The 19,715-nt window shown below is 37.9% G+C and overlaps 1 protein-coding gene across 2 annotated transcripts in view; it reads left to right on the top strand.

Annotated features, from left to right (window-relative positions):
- Positions 1 to 10,471, top strand: part of MORN1 (MORN repeat containing 1) — a 182,908-nt gene extending 172,437 nt beyond the window's left edge. Inside the window, exons 13-14 of one of the 2 annotated variants that reach the window (XM_072425997.1) lie at positions 1,749 to 1,825; positions 10,262 to 10,471. In XM_072425997.1, the coding sequence (XP_072282098.1) occupies positions 1,749 to 1,825; positions 10,262 to 10,377 (193 nt within the window). In that variant the 3' untranslated portion in view covers positions 10,378 to 10,471. Of the gene's footprint in view, positions 1 to 1,748; positions 1,826 to 10,258 lie in introns of both variants that reach the window. The other variant, XM_072425996.1, reaches the window with a different exon arrangement.
- The last annotated feature ends 9,244 nt before the right edge of the window (positions 10,472 to 19,715 follow it).

Here is a 19,715-nt window from a genome sequence, read left to right as displayed (position 1 = left end):
AAAAATCTGTAGACACACAAGACCATATCGCCATACCGTACAATGTCACAGGAAATGGGTATTTGAATGTACATTCTGATGCACTCCCAGCATGCCAGGTCTGCCCAAACTGAAACATCATGTGAAATAGTGAAATATCGTCATTACAAATAAGTAGAGAAATGAAAATATAGTAAGAATTGTAGACAAACAATCATTTGGACATTCAGGGAAAAGATGTCAGTTTGGAGTCTATGGGGAGGATTAGTACACTGGGTTATTGTAGGATAGAAACAACATACCCCGGGGCCTTAGAAGGTCAGTACTGATTTAGTTTGGTATGTTATGAAGTACACAAGGGAATAAGAAGTTAATTACTGTCAAATCTTTGTCTATAATTAGATCTTGCCAGTAATTCATGCTTTTTTCCCCTTCTTCTGATTGACATTTAATGGTTTTCAATAAATATCATTGAGCACTTAATTACATATTAAAGAACTCTACTTAACATTGTTTGTAACCAAAATGGCCATGTAACATAATTCCATTTTAATTGTAAGAAAACTATTATTCTTCCCGTGGAAAAAAAAATAAATGTCACTTCCATGCACAAGTGAATATATTGGAATTTTAGTTTCTCTATGTGACCAAGTTTACTGGATGTCATTATTAAGTTTGAATAAGAAAAAAACATATTGATCAATCAGAACCGGTAGATGCAGATTTCTCTGGTGCCCAAAACATGATTATTGGTCTGTAAAGGGAACCTGTACTGTGGAAGCATGAAGACTGTAAGTGCTGACTGCTCGTTTTATAAATAATTGTTTCCTGGCAATCATGTTGGTTCGGTAGTCTCAGTAGTTTCTAAGCCATCAAGTATGAGCTCTTTATTTTAATGGAGCATTCAGAATGGGTACCACCATCTTTAATACTTCGGGAAAGTCAGGCATGAGTGAAATGTCAGTTACCACCACCTCTTCTTGGATCTTTTCTCTGCAGTTGTGCTTTATCATATGTGACCTTCCTGCACGGATACCCACAGAGCCATTGTGGAGACTCCAATGGAGGTGCCACCAAAAGCAATTAAAAGAAAATGGCAGGACTTAAGACATCCCTTATTACAGGGACATGCAATTATGTGTCCCCAAAACCTTTTAAAATAATTTCCAGGTATAAGTTTGCAAAGTTATTAGATTAGTTAAAGATTTGATAACCTTTTGTTCTACACAAGCTAGCTGATTGTCAGCCAACACAAAAGATTATGATCATCTTGGATGCATGTATGGTGGTTCCCCAACATTGTTTCGCATACCATTAATTTATCCTATGGAGGAGGACCCTCCCACTGGTACTAATTTTCAGCTTAAAAAATTTACCTATTTAGGAGTCTTTTGTCTGGGACTGATAACTTTATTGGTTGCATATTTGCTGCTGTGACTCACTAAGTAGTATAAAAAAAAAGACATGGATGAAAGCCCCAGGGCTTGTATTTTGTAGCTATATCATTCCTATATTTTGTCCTGATAGTATCACTCCAATAAGTTTTCAGTTGTTTGAGCAGTTCCATTATTTTAAAGCAATAACCTTGGTCTTTTTTCTGTTTTTTTTTTTTTTTTTTTTTTTTACATTGGAGGTCTTCTCGTGTATTTATTTGCTAAAAAAAGGTCATCTTTTTTGTGCTGTAATTGGTCTTGGTCCCATTTTTGTTAAGTGCCTACTTTTACATATAGATTGTTTTTTGATTGACAGCTGTTGTTTCTATTTTTCAGAACTGATTCAATAAATAAAGAACGTAAGATTAAGAAGGAGATCGGTACTCTGGACAACAAAAGCATTGCCAAGACAGGTAAAGAATTCATGATTGTTTACTCCTCACAGAGTGTGTGACCAAAAGTTTGGAAGTCCGGTAATGTTCATCAGAGCATTTGTACTGAAGACCAGAAATGGGCCAATACCCCCAAAACCAGAGGTACATTACTGCTACTTGTACATCGGTAGGCACAGTGGCTCAGAGGTTAGCACTCTGGCCTTTGCAGCTCCATGTCCCAGGTTCAAATCTTGGCCAGGGCAGTATCTGCACAGAGTTTGCATGTCCTCTTCGTGTTTGTGTTGGTTTCCCCTGGGTTTTCTCCCACATTCCAAAAACATGATGGTAACTGGCTTCCCCAAAATTGGCCTTAGACTGTGTTATTGAAATATGACTATGGTAGGGACAATAGATTGTGAGCCCCTTTGAGGGACTGCCACGACAAGACTATGAACGTTTGCGAAGCGCTGTGTTATATGCATTAATTTTTTTTATGAAGGTGTCAACTTTTACACCTTTTTATGCTCACTTGAGTCCTCTATTATTCACCCTTTGCAGTGCCTCCTCCAGGAGTAAAGACTAGTGGTCCAGCACTGGAGATTGAACCTTTTTTTAACCTGTCTTGTTGTCACCCTTCTTCCTTATGGCGCCATGCTGTTACAATTTTCTGAAGCTTGGGAAGATTCTCCTTTATCTCTCTGATAAAATAGAGGATGTGGTTTAAGACATTGTTGTGAATTCTCAAGAGAAATTTAAATTTCAATTAACATTTCATTTATTTTGAGTTGATGACCGCTCCAGCAGTCTTCAGCAGATCATGTTATGTGCAGAGCCCTCCTCGGATCTTCTCCCAGTGGTGGGTCTTCTTCAGTTTGCTGACATCAGAATCACTCCTTGCATCATGTATTGTGAATGCAGGATGCTGTAGTGATGCCCCCTTAGAGGGCAAATTGATGACACGCTGCACTTTCATGATGTTTTTAATCTTTTGGTTATAATGATACTGAATGGCATCATTCATGCTGTACATTTAGTGGCAATAAGCTATTACTGGGTAGTGGAGTATTAGAGTATTGCAACCAGAGTATTGCAGCCAGGTAGTGGAGTATTAGAGTATTGCAACCAGGACTTTCTTTCTCTATTCTAGACCTATATACATATATATAGCCAAGAGTTGGGCTTTAAGAACTGTTTTAAATATGGTGGTTTAGGCAGGTAAATAATGTGTTACAAAACTGACATAGTTGTGGGCCTCTCTTCTATTTAGCTAAAAAGTTAGGAGTTTTTCTATTTCCAAATGAATACCACATGAAATGAATAACTCACAAAACTCATCACAAATAGCTTTCCTTTAGATATGATCCATGTGGAAAATGTAGATCTCCCCCAATATGTATGATGTGTGAAAGCCAAAAACAAAACATTCTTCCTGGAAGATAAATTTTCCCCTTGTTATAGCAGCTTTCTAACAAACGTTCCCCTGTCCTTCAGATAGGATCAGACAGATTAAAGATCTGAAGAATCCCAACATTAACCCAGCACAGTTATCCAGGCTCAGACTGTGCTACATTTCATTACATAGCGCAGACAGTTCATTTACAATCCTGCATTAAAGGCTTCTTAATGGGGGAATACCTCTGCCCACCTGTTGTGAAAGAAGAATCATTTCTTTATGTTTATTTAATGAAACATATGACTAGAAGGCATTTCTTGTAGATAGATAGCCTTTGTGCTTGGCCTACTTTTGAACTGGAAGATTTCTGGGTGAGAACTTAAGGGGGCTGTCCATACATAGGTTTGTTTAAATTGTTTTATGATGTTCAGCTTTTGCTGGCATATTTATGATAGATTCTTCTTATTATTTCCTTTTGAAAACTTTTTGCAAGAGGTACGGCTTTTTTTACCTCTAAATAATATATATATATATATATATATATATATATATATATTTTTTTTTTAGAGGACTGAGACTAGCATTGCTTTCTCCTTACCTAAAATTTAATGGGATTCAGAATATTTATCAGACTTTTAGGAAAATAAATTTAAGAAGCTTTGCTCTTCTCTCCCCATGAGTGGGGACCCCATGACGTACACCATTCTTACTGTTATACATATAGGGGAAGTGAAGAATGCAGATTCTGCATCGCTGATTTCAGTTTACCTGGTTGTCTACAGTGAAAGGGTCACACAGCTTGTGTAGCCTATAAGGTACATGAGTGATAGGATTCAACCATATTCCTCCATGTATGGCACATCCAGATAATCATTTGTGATATGTTACAGTCCAGCCAAATACTTTTTTGTAACACTTTTTTTAGTGCAATTAGTTTATTCTATTTCTAAAACCATTCAGTGTTTCTTCCTATATATAAACCAACAATTAAAATATTGGAACTTGTTCAGGGCTATATTGTCAAGTCAAAGAGAAAGTTAGTAGCATTCTATATTTCGGGCATATTAAGGTTATTTTTAGGTACTAGCATCCTGTTAAGTGATAACACGTAAATGCAAAGTGCTTCTTTTCTTTTCTAGCTGTAAGTTTTTTTATTATTATTATTTTGCCCTCACACTTTATACGTTATTTTCCTCTCTGTTTTGTCATGTTTTTCCTTAACTAAAAGATCTAACCAAATAAATGGTAAACTAATCTTTAGAAAGAAGTTAACTTTAATTTGATCCATGGACAGAAAAGGAGGTGTCATAGATCATACATACCATATGTTTCATATTTTATGTGAAACTTTTAACATATGATACACAATATGCTCTCTATAATCCTATTAGCACTGCCTGGCCTATATAACGTAAGATTTGAAAGGTTTGGACCACCTTATGTCTGCATATAAAAGCTGGTTTAAATGCATGTGTTTTATATGTTTATGTGTTGTAACATAGCTAGTTGAAAGGGATAAAGGGAAGCTAAAAGTTTGGGGTCACTTTATTTTATTTTTTTGTCATTACAATTTTAAACTAATCCTGTTGGATTGTATATACAATCTTTATTTTACAACTAGACATTTCAAACAGGGTGCAGCTACAACATGAGTTTTTGCAGAGCACAACAAATATCTCTGTTCTCTCTGGCTATCTCTCTCTCTACCTGAAATTCTATACAGATTAATTTAGCTGTGCATATAATCTGAGTTTTAGCTATTGAGTTTTGCAGACAAGATGTTTTTATTTTATTAACATTTATGCTCCTAAGGAAAGGAATTCATAAACATATATACAGTTCACTAGGATGATATTTTATAACCAAAATACAATAAATACCAATTTTCGGTATTTATACAGTGAGGACAACAAATCCCTTACTACCAACCTTTTTTTCTTCCAAAGTAGCAATATCTAATAGAAGGGTAGGTACTTGGCGATAGTTGGAATTCAGTTGTTCTGCAATACATATATAATGTGAACATTTATTTATTTAACATACTGAATGGGTAATTCCTGACCTCTGGATATAAATTGGAATCTGCCTGTAGTCTTTTGCCCCCAATGACTTTGCCCACACTGTCCAGTAGACTGGATAGCAGAAGCCTACTGAGCATGCCTTTAAAAATCCCAGGCAATAAATGAAAACCCAATATAGTAGTATGGTGCCTGTGTAAAGAGGTTCTTTTTTTCTTTCTAGTGTCTTCTGCAGGATAAATGTTAAGGCTGCTTTGTCTTCTGCATTCTGCCCATTCCTGGCTGCTAAGTGTCTGCTGCCCACTGTTCTGTTCTTAAATAATTGTGTTTTCTGTATATAGATGTTCTCTTATGTAACTATTTATGTATGGTAAATTGATAACATTATGTATTACTATAATTTTTGAAGGCTACTCAATCCCCTGAGGAAGCTTCACGGGGCGAAACGCTTTGGGAAAATTGAGATACCCATCAGAGAAATGTTGATGTGATATTGTTAAAACGATATGATATTGACTTGGTATTAATCACTTGATATTTTATGTATATTGCACCACCACTAGCATAGAAGACCTATGTTTGTATAGGGTCACTATTTAAATCAAAAACTAAACCATATAATTTTTCCCTATACACTTATGCCTACTAAAAGCCTGTCTTTTCCCATATACGACCCCCCCCCCCCTTTCCTCCTTCTATAAATTGACTCTATTGCTTTCACCTACTGGATTTGTACTCTGTTTTGGACTCTTTTTAGGTTTGCAATGTCCAGTGGGATGAACCTATAGGCTAGGTGCTTTGCATATCATACTGCACACACTTTCTGGGATTCCTGATAAATATCTAACACTTTTTAGTCTCTGCTTCCCGGGCAAGCCCATGTCTGGTACTGGTGACACAGCAAAGTGTTCCTTTAGCTATTTTGGATCTGGTTGTGCATATTCTACTCTTATAGGAAATGTTGTCCTGGTGATGTCTGCAGAATTTATCCAATGTGTCCAATAACCAATTGTGTAGTCAAGGAGGCCTAAAAGTTAGCATTGGCAGACTTAGTTATTGTACAGGAAGTCAGTTGTGTACAATTCATCCTAAATAGGAGCTGTGTATTCTCCCACGCAGTGTGGTTATGGTCACAATGCCCCTTGTGCAGGGGGGAAAGACATTCTCTGTCGTAAATCTTTACTGACCCAGACAGTGCACAATTTCACCTCCTTCACCAATTAATTTTTACACCAACATCCCAGTACTTATTTTAAGTATATTATTACCAATACATACTAAATATTAACACCTTATTGAGACTTTTACATCATCTGTCTGTGCAGTTCGCCAAGAAGTTCTCACTTTCAACAAACGAATGAGAATTGGAGTGTGATAACAGGCATCTGGCACTACATGGGTGCATCACCATTCATCTTTTTAGCAGCACCTGAAAGCCCCAAATTCAATATATTCCAAATTAAATTCCAAATTTAATATAAGCTTTTAGTTTATAAATAGTAGAATTCTCCTATCCCCCTGCTAGTGTTTCTTCATGTACTGTCTTGGGTCTTTCTAACCAGCTAAAAGGTGGGGGAAGGGGCAGGGTTCAGATTGCCTAGATAAAAGTTGGGTTTGCATACTGTCTGAGCATTCAAGCTTGAGAGCTCCTGGGAACTCTAGAAGGATGAATAGAGCTGGAGGCACCCTGCTTTCATATTCCTATATTAGGGGCCTATCCATAAACTATTTGGAACTGTTTCAAGAACCGTTTAGTCCACTTTTCTTTTCTGTTAAATCCACCCACTGCTTTCCCAGGAACTTCCAAAGGAGCAATAGGGAAACAGAAACAGAGAACAGGCTTTTAAAAGTTAAAATTGTGCACAAAGTGGTCTGTAAAACTGACCCACAAAAGCCCAGACTGGACAAAAATAGTGATTCTGTGCAAAGTATAAAGTAGAGACTTGTATTACAAGCAATTACTCCACTTTTATACTGTCATATTAATCCTGCTAAGTTGTTTTCTCAAATTCCAATTTTACAGCTTTTTTAAATGTGGAAAATTCCAATAAAATACATGAAAATTGGTTTAATAAGTGCTGAAGTAATGAAGGGGAATATTGAGTTTGACCTTCAAACAACCTTTTAAAGGGTTGAGTAGAAAAAAATGCAGGCTAACCTTTATAAGCCTTTATAAGAGAGCCTTTTACTTGATGAATTCAATTTAAACTTGTTTAGATGCTGTGTTTTGTGGTGATTTCAGGTTGGATTCAGGCGTAAGTGTGTTGGTGCATGGTGATTGTTTTTTAGGATGGAGTTCTATTGGTGCCATATAGCAATATACATCACATTACCCACATGAAACATTCCAGTACAGTCCTCAATGTGAATGATGTACAACATTGATAAAAACAATACACTTGTTTGAAACAACAACATGAATAATTTAGAAATTTTAATTACAAATAAATTTAAATAAAGTTACTGTTATAAATTGCAATCTGCTCCCTTTGCAGCACCTTTACATTTGCATAAGACGCTACAAAGATGGCGCCCATTGTACTGGAGTGAAGTGATTTAGGTAATTGAAAACATTTTGTCTATTAATAAGCAAAATATAAACACTAGAGATTCTGGGTGCACATGAGATTCTTCTATGCTAATAACGGACCCTGTTTGCTCTGCTTTTGATATAGTGTGATTAGTGTTGATTAGCATTAATAGAGCAGCTTCTTCTTCGTCTCCTAATCACAGGTGTTTGATTAGCATTGCGCTTACATATCAGGGACATCTGCCTCCTCATTATTTATGCCTCTTATAGAATGGGCCAATTACAGAGTTTAGCACTGCCGCACCCCTTCCTATCTATTTATTCTAATTTAGAGCTTATTAAATCTGCTGCATGAAAGGAACAGTGTGCTGAATGCCAAATGCTTCTGCACTCTGTTTGTGAATCCAAGGGCTGATGTTGACAAATCAATGCAACCATGCAGCTGTTTCCCTTAGCAACCCATTGACTTTGTGTTTCATTAAATTATGACATCTGCTTGTTTGATGAGAATCGGGTCTAATTTGAATTCAGTTTTCATACAATTAAAATGGCCCTATGGAGATGGAAATTCAAAAGGTAGCCAAGATCTAGATAAGATATATGAAGGAGAATGGCCTCATTAACAGCCAATGTAAAAAAGAAAAAAGTCCAGCTTTGAAAGATGAAGAGTAACTTATTACCAGGGAAATGGCAATTGTTGTTTTGTCAGACAGCAAGGTCTGTGGATTTCCATTGCTTGAATGAAGTTCATTCCTTCTTTGTGACTCCATTCCCTGATTCCTTTGGGAAGACGTTTCACAAGATTCTAAAGTGTCTGGGGAAATTTGTGCCCATTCAACCAAAAGTGCATTTGTGAGGTCAGGTAGTGATGTTGGACAAGAAGATGTCTTGCAACCTGTGCAGCCAACTGGAGATCCACCAAACCTTGACTTTGCACATAGGGGCACTGTCATCCTAGAAAAGAAATCCTCACCCCCAAAAAATAACTGGTAACACAAGGTTAGAAGTGCGCAAATGTCTAAAATAACTGTTCACTGTAGCATTGAGGAAATAATAAACCCTTTTATTAAATGGGAAGCACACATAATAATGAAAAATGCTATCCATACAGGTGGCTACAGAGGGGCTCTAGGGGTCCCTGCAAGGCAATGTAGCCACTCCTAAAATGGTAAATTAGAAATTTCAACAGAAGATTGTATTGATTGTATTGTATTGTATAGAAGTATTGAGAGTATTGTATAGAAGTATTGAGAGGCTGCACAAACAAGGCAGACATAAAACATTGCAGAAATATACTTATGTATAGCATGTTTTACATCAAGGACTTGACAGTCTCTTAACTCAATATTTGGATACATTTGGATATATAGTGTTGGTGTGATGGTCAGGTGTCCTGTTGTGTAAATCTCCAAACACAAGTGTCAATCTAAATGCACAGATGAGCAATTTTTATATTCACAGCTGGGTCCCTTGCATCATCTGGGGTGCCAATACTTTATCTGATACTCTTACAGGCGCTGTATTTCTCTTCCCACACTGAGCCAACATGCTGAGTGCAACAGATGACTTGCAGATGTCACTCTCAGACATTCACTGCTGATTTATAGTTGAAGCCAAAATTCTAAACTTGTAGGATAAATTCCTCTGAAAAAAACTGCCTGTGTTGCATAATCAAAGCAACCAAATAAATATTTCAAGAACATAAACAGGGGAACCCAGTTGCTATAACACAACATGAGTTTCTTCCAGACACAACTGCAACATAATCGTTCTTCCAGACACTTCTCTACATGAGGATTTAAACTGAGATTTAATCCTAAAGACTAGGAAGTAATCCTGTCATTAACTAGTCACACTATTGACCCAAAATTCACACATACAATCAGAACATTTTATGCAATCCGAGCAAAGGCTGCAGAGGCGCTTGTAGAATGCTGTAGAAATCTGGTCCTGGGAGAGTGCGCTATGAAAGCCCCTGGATGTAAACAAGCCTAGAGAATGAACTGTTCCAGCTACAAATCTCTCCCAGCAGCCCAACTCCATTTCCAGCAGGAATATTGTGTTATATGCTTTATTCTGAAATATAGTTGGTCCAAAAAAGGTAAAACATGGTCCAGATGGTTATTTACTATTGTAATATTGAATGCAGAGCATGCAATGGCTCTCTGGAAGCTTAAACTCTATGGGTGCCCCCGGGGGGCATCACAGTCCTATTAGAGGAATAGCCATTACCTTTTATAAGGTCTTGTTACAAAGCAAATGGTGTGGGGGTTTCTGCCCCATAACCCTCTTCAGACTTTAAAGCGTAATCCCCATTGGTCACCACTGGAAGGGATCCGCACACTTTTTATTCAATGGTGAACTTAAGGATCCTTTAGCTTCTACTTACTCCTACTATAGGCTTACTTATGAGTAATCATCTTCACCAGCTAAATGGATTTTTGAAGATTGATAAATGGTAATGTATTAGTCCTTAGCTTTACATTTTATGTATTCATTTCCACATTACTATCCTGATTCTTCTTTTTCAGTAGGAGAATATGTGATCATGGTTGAAGACATCACCAGCCCACCATTCCTGGGAAAACCCCTCCAAACAGCCTATAAACTAGTGAGAATGATTCCTGAAAATAGCAAAGGAAAAAAATAATCAGAAGTCAGAGATGCTCAGTGTGCCTAACTCATTAAATGTTGTTTTTTATGGTTAAACTGTATTTATTATCAATAAAATAATTTAAAGAATCCTTTTTTGTACTTCTTGTTCTTTGCATGGTCAAGTGTACACAATTCATTACACCAACAACTCCAAACAAAGCTTTTATCATGGGTATCGTATTGGGTAGAATGGGTATTGTAAAAAAAACAGAAAACAAAACACTAGGAAGTCCTACAGAAATATACCAATCTCTAGAATAGTTAATAAATAAATAAAATTGTTTGGACTGTTTAGAAAAACCTGCTCCAGTCTCTGTTTTTACCTGTACCTTTATGTCAGGTACAAACCTATGGCCGGATGAAGGGCACCTGTCTGGCTTCCCACCAGCCTCTCAAATCACTTGCACAACTGTTCTTAAAGAAGCAGTCTGCTGATTTTACTGCGGATGGCAGTGAGCATTACCCACTGTCACCCCCATTCATTCTCTATAGTGGAACAAAGGGTAGACGCTACTTGTAGTGTCCCCCCTAAGGCAGTGGTTAACTGGCATGAGGAAGCAATAACCGCGCCACAACCTCATTGATAGTCGTTACATAGCCAAACAGCTAATACCTGTAGCTGTTGCAAAGCTTAAAGCAGAAATAAACCTGTGACACAGTCCTTGTTTTGTTGCAGGGAGCCGCCATCTTCTTGCTTCTTCTCTACCAGGAGACGATCTTTAGCCATCTTGGTTGGCTGGATGACGAACAGGCATACAGAAGTTCCTCCATTCCTGGCACCCGCAAGGGAAGCAGGTATTTCTGGATATCCCTTGCAACAAATGTTGAGCTGCACATAGGTGGCAATCAGACAGGTAAGAACAGTTATTGCACAAGGGACCTGCATGTTTGCTAATTTTTCAAACTGTGACTTTAATTCCACTTTAATGTATAGTTTGACGATGGGCTTTACTAGCTACTACCAGAGTTTCTGCTTTTATTCCTAAACTTCAAACTAAAATCTTGCTCAGGGATACAATTGACATGGTATGAAGCCAGAAGGAAATATACTTTAATCTTGTATACCTGAAAATATTTATGTTGGCCAAACCCTGATTCCCCCTGCAGTCCTTCCTTTGGAACCTGGGCAGAAACTGGTCTTTTGATGTTCAGACAGTTGTTTTGCTCTGACACCATAAGACCTCTCAACTTTTCTCATTCATGTAGTATTACTCTTGTCTAATTGTGGTCAATGTGCTTTGCCTTAACACAACTAAAATCCAGCACTGGAACAAAGACTTTCCTGTGGTGTGGATAACATTACTGACAAAATCTTGCAAAAATATCTGTGGATTGGCACTCAACTAATGAAGTTCAAAATGATGCACATAGGATATTATGCCAACATTTTGCAAAATAGTCTTTGCCCACTGCATTTCTATCGAGTTGCCCCAAATTCAGAAAGGAAAGAATGTGAAACACAGCGTATGGGATTACTCAAGCATCTGAGATCTTTAGAATTCTTTCCTGTAATACATTTTTAATAATAGTTTTTCTACTTAGGGATCACCTCCTTTGTATTTTCAGCAACTGGGACACCCCTTTGTATTCCTAAACTAGCTCTGAATTGGAATCATATATGCTTGCTAACAACATGTTGATCTATCAGGAGAGTTGCTACCAGATCCTCCTACTTTATTATCCATGGAGTTTGTTCTAAAGGGCTTCCTTTACATAGAGGGATTGGATGCTCTGTTGAACAAAGAAAAACTTATGTTCCAGGTGTTATGGAACATATTTGCTCCATTCCCTGCCTGGCAGTCTGTCAGTGACTTACTGGTGTTTATGGCACCCTTTTTGTTTTGCCGAGTGATGTTTGCTGGAGGAGCCAAGGGGCACATTGGGTCCCTTGCAGATGCAAATTTCGGGGTATGGCAGGTTCCCCTATATCACTGATGAGGGGGAAGACCATCACACTGGGCCAATGAAAATTGGCATATCTAGCTTTTGTCCAAATTACTAGACCTGGTGACAGCAGCACTCTTTTTTTTGTTTTTGTTTTTGCTTTTTGTTTGTTTAAGGTTGTACTTTCTTTTGCTTTACTATCTTGTCTACAATAATCTTGTTTTGCACAAATGTTCCTCCATTAAAGTTTTTGGAAAATATTTAAAAAAAAACATTTTCTTTGGTTAGATTTGAAATTTGAAGGATTTAAAGTGCTGTTATTATATTGCTATCTTTGTTACAGTTGTGGAGCTTTTACCTTACCTTGTATTGTGGAGACAAAAGGAGGATAAGGCAAAAGGTTTATAGTTGTAAACCTGAATGTAAAGGGAAGCTTTTCAATGAGAACAATGATTTAAATGCAACATTCAAAAATGAAACAGAACTGGACTCTGTAACCTCTAAGAAAAATATACAGAGAGCAGCACAATTTTAAACAAGTACACATAGAGCAGACCCATCTCCACATTTTTTACTTTATATAAAAGGGTAGATAATGCTTTTATATAAAGCAAAAAGTGTGTTTTTTTTCTAAATAGGAAGAGGAGACCCCTCCCCGTCTATATTTACAGCCACAGTGGTAAAGACTGAATGAGAAGCCCAGGGCCTTTTGGAATACCTACATCTTTTATCCCATGAGGACTCGGGCTGCACCCTCTGTGCATGCCCGATTTTGGGGCTTTTCCCTGCAATTTACAGGAGGAAACGTCATTTGTTATTGTCCATGCACAGTGTGAGATCAGGTGACATAGGCAGAAGCTGTAAGATGAAGGAAGAAGATGGTGCGCCCAGTGGATCCTCTGAGCTAGGACAAAGAAAGAATCCAGGATGGCGCGGAACTGAGTATAGGCCAGCTGTTGAGGGCTCTGCAGAAGTAAAGTGTTATTTTTTTTTTATTTAAATGGACTGTTCCACTAAAATCTTCCATGCACTACAATGACATTTTCTCAGCTCAACTCAGCTACTTGCATCCACTTCTGTTCAACCACAGTTTTTCACAGCAGGCAGTTATACAATGGGAAGCCATCCCTAACCATCAGCCAATGGAAACACTGTGTATACATTTGCAACTATTAAGCCCCCTTGAGCCATTAAGCATTTCCATTGGCCAATAGTTTTTCAGGGGCAGGAACGCTTCCAACTATGTAACTGCTGTAAGTGATGGTGGTGGTGGTGGTGGTGGGGGGGGGGGGGGGGGGGGGGGGGGGGGGGGGGGGGGGGGGGGGTTATGTGGCCTACTTTTTAACCAAGCCTTTTTTCCTACATATTGCATGCTTACTTTCAAGAAATGAAAATAGGTCTGCCTCCAATCACGGACCATTTACCATCTTGACAAGTGAGCAAATGATATAGAAGCTGAAAATAAAACTCGGCAATATTCTGATATATTAAAAAGAACCAATATTTCTGTTAGCATATGGGAAGAGAATGAACATGGTAAACTCACATAAGGTGTATCGTTCTCTTTATCCAATCTTATCCTGGCAGATCCATTTTTTAAGGTTAAAATTCTGTACATGTCTGACAGGTCCACTTTAAACTCAAGACATTCTGATGAAAGGACCTCTGTAAATACTGTGATGCAGGTTATTTGTGGATGTGTTATTCCTGGAGGTGTTATCTAACTATCCCTATTTTTCAATGATATAAAGATCCTTGCAGTGAGAGAAGTCTCTGGCTGAACCTGACCTGGTATGGCCTTTCCACAGAGCTTTTCATAGCACTCTACATTCCTGGGAATTCTCTGGGGTTTGCTTCTCAGGGTCGTGGCTGACAAGTGTCCACCAGTTGCTGCTGTCTTTTGGCGGAATAGTGGCGTCATGAACCTTACTGCCTGGCAGCTGCCAGTGACAGGAATAAGTACAGGGCGGGTGAGGTACAGCAAGTGACTACCTCGAAAAATACAACCCACAGATAGTAATAGACGTCTACTGTTCTTTATGATTGCACACTAGAGACGAAGGTTGCCGTAAGTTTCAAGTACAACTAAAGACATAGATGGAATACGTATAATGGAGCTGTTTGCCTGGCAAAGTATTTGTATTTGTCAAGTTCTGCAATATACACACCTCTGCCCCTTCCTGGCAAGGCAGGAGACCAGATTTATCTTTGTTGAATTTAGCCTACATTACAGGTCTTGTCCCTCCCCCAGCTTTTGGTTGGAAAATAAGGGGAAGCAGCAGACTGATGTAAGCACATTTGCATTGCAGCACAACTGATTGGCTACTTGTCCTGCTTCTCACTCTCCCATGCTAATTTCTTCAGTATAGTGGATTGTAGGATATGAAGTCAAATTCAGATATTTTACAACGCTTGTGTTAAAATATTTTTAGTCCGCCTAGTTTCAGCTGTTCAATCATAATCAAACATGAGCCACGAAGTTATTGGTATTATTTTTTATCAATCATTGAATTACCGCTTGCAAAAACAGCATTAATCCTATTTGCAGGAATAAAAAAAATATATTTTTATAGAGACAACGAAGTACACAAAGTTTAGGAGCATTGTGGATACCGGTATTAACTCATCTGTACCCTCATCTCTATGGCTGCTCAAATGCACTGAATGTAGGATGAAGCCTATTAGTATTTTGTAACACTGGGCCAAACTCATGAAAACCTTTCACAGACCTCTGCATTCTATATTCTCTGCATCATAAAGGTCCACTTACCACCACCACTCCAAGACCTCAGGATGTCATGCAACGCAGAAGACAGCTCCAAAAAAGATATGTGTACAAAAATTGAAAAAAGTGATGCAGGGAGTTATTTGAGTGATGGGGCCGTATATAGGCTTCCTTTTGTGATCATTGACAAAATAAGTTGGAATTCAGCGTTAACCTGCACAGCCATTTTTGAATACCAACACTCACAAACTAGAAGTAGGAGTAAAGAGTTCTGGCTGCTTTCAGTGTATGCACTGAACTTAGGGTAATGATCATTATTTTGTAATACTGGAGCAAACTCATCCAAAACTTTTCAAGGAACAGCTGCTGGATCACAGGATCTAAGCCCTGCCCTGCCAGTACTTTTACTTATGATTTATGTATACTGTCTAGGGGGAATACATTTGGGGGAGTCAGAACTGGAAAAGGATTTGGGGGTTCTGGTAGATCTTAGACTTAATAACAGCATGCAATGCCAAGCTCCAATATCTAAAGTTAGCAAAGTATTTTCTTGTAATAAAAGAGGAATAGACTGCAGTGATGGAGACATTATCCTGCCCCTGTATAAAGCATTGGTCAAACCACATCTGGAATATGCAGTCCAGTTTTGGGTACCAGTTCACAAAAAGGACATTGTGGAATTGGAGAGAGTGCAGAGAAGGGCGACTAAATTAATAAAAGGAATGGAGGAGCTCAGCTATGAGGAGAGATTAGCTGACCTGAATCTATTCTCCCTTGAGAAGAGACGTATAAGGGGGGATATGATCACCCTGTATAAATATATAAATGCTCCATATAGAGAACTCTCTTCCCCATTATTCACTTTGAGACCATTACAGAACAAGAGGGCACTCTTTGCGTCTGGAGGAAAAGAAGTTTAAGCTCCGGATAAGGAAGGGATTCTTCACTGTAAGGTCTGTAAAAATGTGGAATCGGCTCCCTCAGGAAATAGTTTCAGCAAATACTATAGATTGCTTTAAGAAAAAGCTGAATGATTTCTAGAAGCACAGAATATAGCTGGGTATTAAGGCTTTAAAGTAGAGATAGCAGTGACTGTTGATACAGACAACATGCTTCAGGGAATCAAGAAGGAAATTTTTTTTCCCCTATTGGAGCAAATTGTAGCAGGGTTTCTTTTTTGCCTTTCTCTGGACTATGTCTTATAGGGTTTTATATCTGGGATATGTTTATTTCCCTAGTAGTTGAACTTGATGGATGAGGGCTTGAACACCTATGGGCAGTTAAAAAACACCTATGGGTGTTAAAAAAACTGAGATCTGAGCTCATCGGTCTATATCTATTTGGAGCTGCCTTTGTGCACAGGGGCAGTCATGCTGGGGGTTCTCCAAACGGTTGGCAAAATGTTGTAAGCACTTCATTGTCTAAAATGTCTTTAAATGCTGTAGAACGAGAAGTACTCCTCATTGGACATTCGTGAATTTTTGACCATATATATATATATATATATGTGTTCTATAATATTAGGACATTGTATATTATGCAAGAAAAGCTGTATAAAATTTTCGTCTAACTGACATTCATAAACTGCTAGTACACAATAATAAAACTTACTGTAATTATATTGCTAAAACCTCAAAATTGGCTTTTATCATCTCTTTGGAAAGTCCAGAATTATGTCTTACTTTTTTCCTTCTGGCTACAATTTTTTTTAACTTTGGGTCTCATTTCCTTACATTTATGTAATGAATTTTCTATTAGAAGTTCCTTCAAAATCCAGGAACAGAAGTTTCCTTTGAAAAGTGTATAGCATTTAAACAGCAGTTTAGTCTAACGCTGAAAGGTCTGAGTAGTGTGCTACAACAAAGCAATGGGAACTCTGCTGTAAAAATAGAACAGATGTTTATAAAGCACCTTTGTTTCCACGAAGGGGGGACACAGCCATCCTTCATGTTAACCCATGGACTCTATCCACCTCTATTAACATTCACTTTCTCACCTCCGCTGTGTAGCTGAACTTGGCTGGAGTTTGCATTCTTTGCACAAAGAAACACTGTTAATCAGGGAACAGGCATATAGATCTATTCTACATAGCAATGCATTGGACAGCAGCCAACCTAATCCATACCAGCTCTGGGAGCCATGGAGTGATACACGGCACACCACAAAGCTGCTGGGAAATGAGGGCAGCTAAAACCAATAAACACAGACTAATAAATATATAAACAGGTAAACAAAATGCATAATACAGCCTAAAAATACACATTTAAAAACTTAAAAAGAATATATAAGAAATGTTTTATTCTTTTAAATTCTTTTTTTAAATAATTGACCTTTTCATTCAGGTAAATATTGAATATTGCATCTGAATATTTAATGGGTATATTTACCAGGAGGTGGAGATCTAAGTTTGCTTTTCATGTTTACAAGGCTAATATTAACCATTTCCCAAAAAGCTAGTTTTGTTTTTTAAAGTTCCGAATACACACAGGTAAATGAAGCAAAGAAATGACCTAAAGTTGTTTCATGTAAGTCGGTTCATGGGTAGGTGGTGTTTAGTATCCCACAGACCCGAAATCTCCCCTGGTTTTTCTGTTCAGCTTTGGTTCAACCAAAATATTGCTCATTCAGTTTGGTTTCACAAAGAATAATGTTGATATTCAGTCCCAGTTCTGTTGCTGAGATGGGGCATTTTATGGGGCCAAGAAGTGTAGATTTCTATTGCTGTGGGCAGAGAGAAAATTAAATATATTTTATAATTCTTTTTTTCATTTTAGGCTTATTTCATTTTCCTTGCTTGCCTGTACCGGTGATTACAATCAAAATATTTCTCTAAATATATTATCCCTGAGTTTAGATATATGAGCTCTATAACCACAGTTACACTGGAAAGCCGTGAACTATTAGGACTGTCACGGAACTTGTATATGCTCTCAGACATCTTTCTTAGTACCAACAGGGGTTATGCTATATGTTATGAGAACTGGATCCATTCTTCAAGTATTCAAGTCCTGAAGTCACCAATGAGTTATAGGATGTTGCTATGGGTTGTAAAAATAGCTAAAGCTGTATACTATAAAGTAAAAATAGGGCAATCAGAGGGGGTTTCTTGGCAAGCAGTAATGTAATATTGATGTTTTTTCAAAACTCAACACAAATCAAACAATAAATCTAACAGAGGTAAGTATGTTTCTGGCTATGAAGACGGCACTAAACAGTTCACAGCTAAAACATATTGAGTAGGTGGTCCAAAAAAAGCCCCAACAGTCCAGTATCAACCTGGTAGGTGAACTTTTCACATACGTGCGACCGTAGTACCCAACGCGTTTTGCCTGTTTTAGGCTTCCTCAGGGATAACTGCACGTTTGCAAATGCGTGTAATATAATATTCCACTCTACAATGGTTCATGTAAAAAGTGATAAGCCCCGCCAAAAATATGACTCAGTGTTATGACTTTAGCGGGGCTCATCAGTTTTTATATGAACCATTGTTTAATTACTTGACTATGTAATTCTTCTTTTTAACCCCTATGATGTCATTACAGGGGCTGCAGAAGATCTATTTTTCGGAGCCAGGAGGAGGAGTCCAAATCAATCAGAGGCAGGGAGTATCATTGAAGAGAAGGCGGGGAATGATCTCCCCTACTCTCAAAAGTTGATCTCCTACAGCTGTCATCTGTTTCAGAAAAAGAACATTGAGAAGGAGAGAGCACAGTCACACTGTTTATATCTAGTGTCATAGTTTTCTTACTCTGTGCCCATCTTGTACTTTGAGTACAGGCAACCATTAATCTCTCACATTTACTGAAATCAAAAAGAACCCTTTCTCTTGTGAACTTTCCTGCTACTTAACTCTGGGTTAACTTTAAATTTACTTTATACCTATTCTTCACACTCTCAGCTGGTCTCCTGAACAGTATTTTGTGAAGCTATACAATGTATTCTTCTCTGCCACTCTAACCAGAACAATAAATCACAAACCTCAGCTACTTCACATTGGCTCTGTGCTGGTGCAGGTACATAGTTAACACAGGAGGTACAACCTTGTAGTACCATAATTTATTAAACTGCTTTGTGACTACAGTGAATGTAAGTTGAACAGACATCTGTGTGATACAAACACCATGACATCAGGATAGTAAACATGAACAAAGGCAGAGGACTCTCAGTTCACAGCACTGCTTCTCATGCACTATATCAGCACATTTTTGGATAGACTCCATTTGCATGCCAACTACCCAAGAAAACAGTTCCACATGAAACCTAAGCCCGGTGACTGCAGAGAGAAATATTAGTTAACTTGCCATGCTGTTAAAAAGCAGGAGAACCTACCAAGATAACAAGAACTGGAGCTGTCTCTACTCTCTTAGTAATCCTCATCTGATTTAATGCCCATGCAACTGAATGTTATGCCAGAACATTTTATAGAGGAAATACATACAATGGTTTTTAATGGTATTCCAGAAGGAGAACTTTGATTAAAACATCTGTTCTGTATTGAATGCTGTTCAGACTTACTTCTTGGCTCCCTCTGCTGCAGTTTTACAGCAATCTCAGGACAACCTTGAACGCCAGTTACTACAGTCTTCTAACTAGAAAAATACATCCCAATATTGAAAATAGTCTGCGAATCTCATTCTTCTCTGTGTCATAAAGCATTGTTGTGGAAACATTGAAAACAGATTTAAACTAAGCTTAAAAAAAACACTAAACCCTAGATTGTCATC

Source organism: Pyxicephalus adspersus, chromosome 11 (assembly GCF_032062135.1).
Source record: "Pyxicephalus adspersus chromosome 11, UCB_Pads_2.0, whole genome shotgun sequence".
Classification (NCBI taxonomy): Eukaryota; Metazoa; Chordata; class Amphibia; order Anura; family Pyxicephalidae; genus Pyxicephalus; species Pyxicephalus adspersus.
Note: the sequence above shows the minus strand (reverse complement) of the source record. Positions and strands in the feature narration are given on the sequence as shown.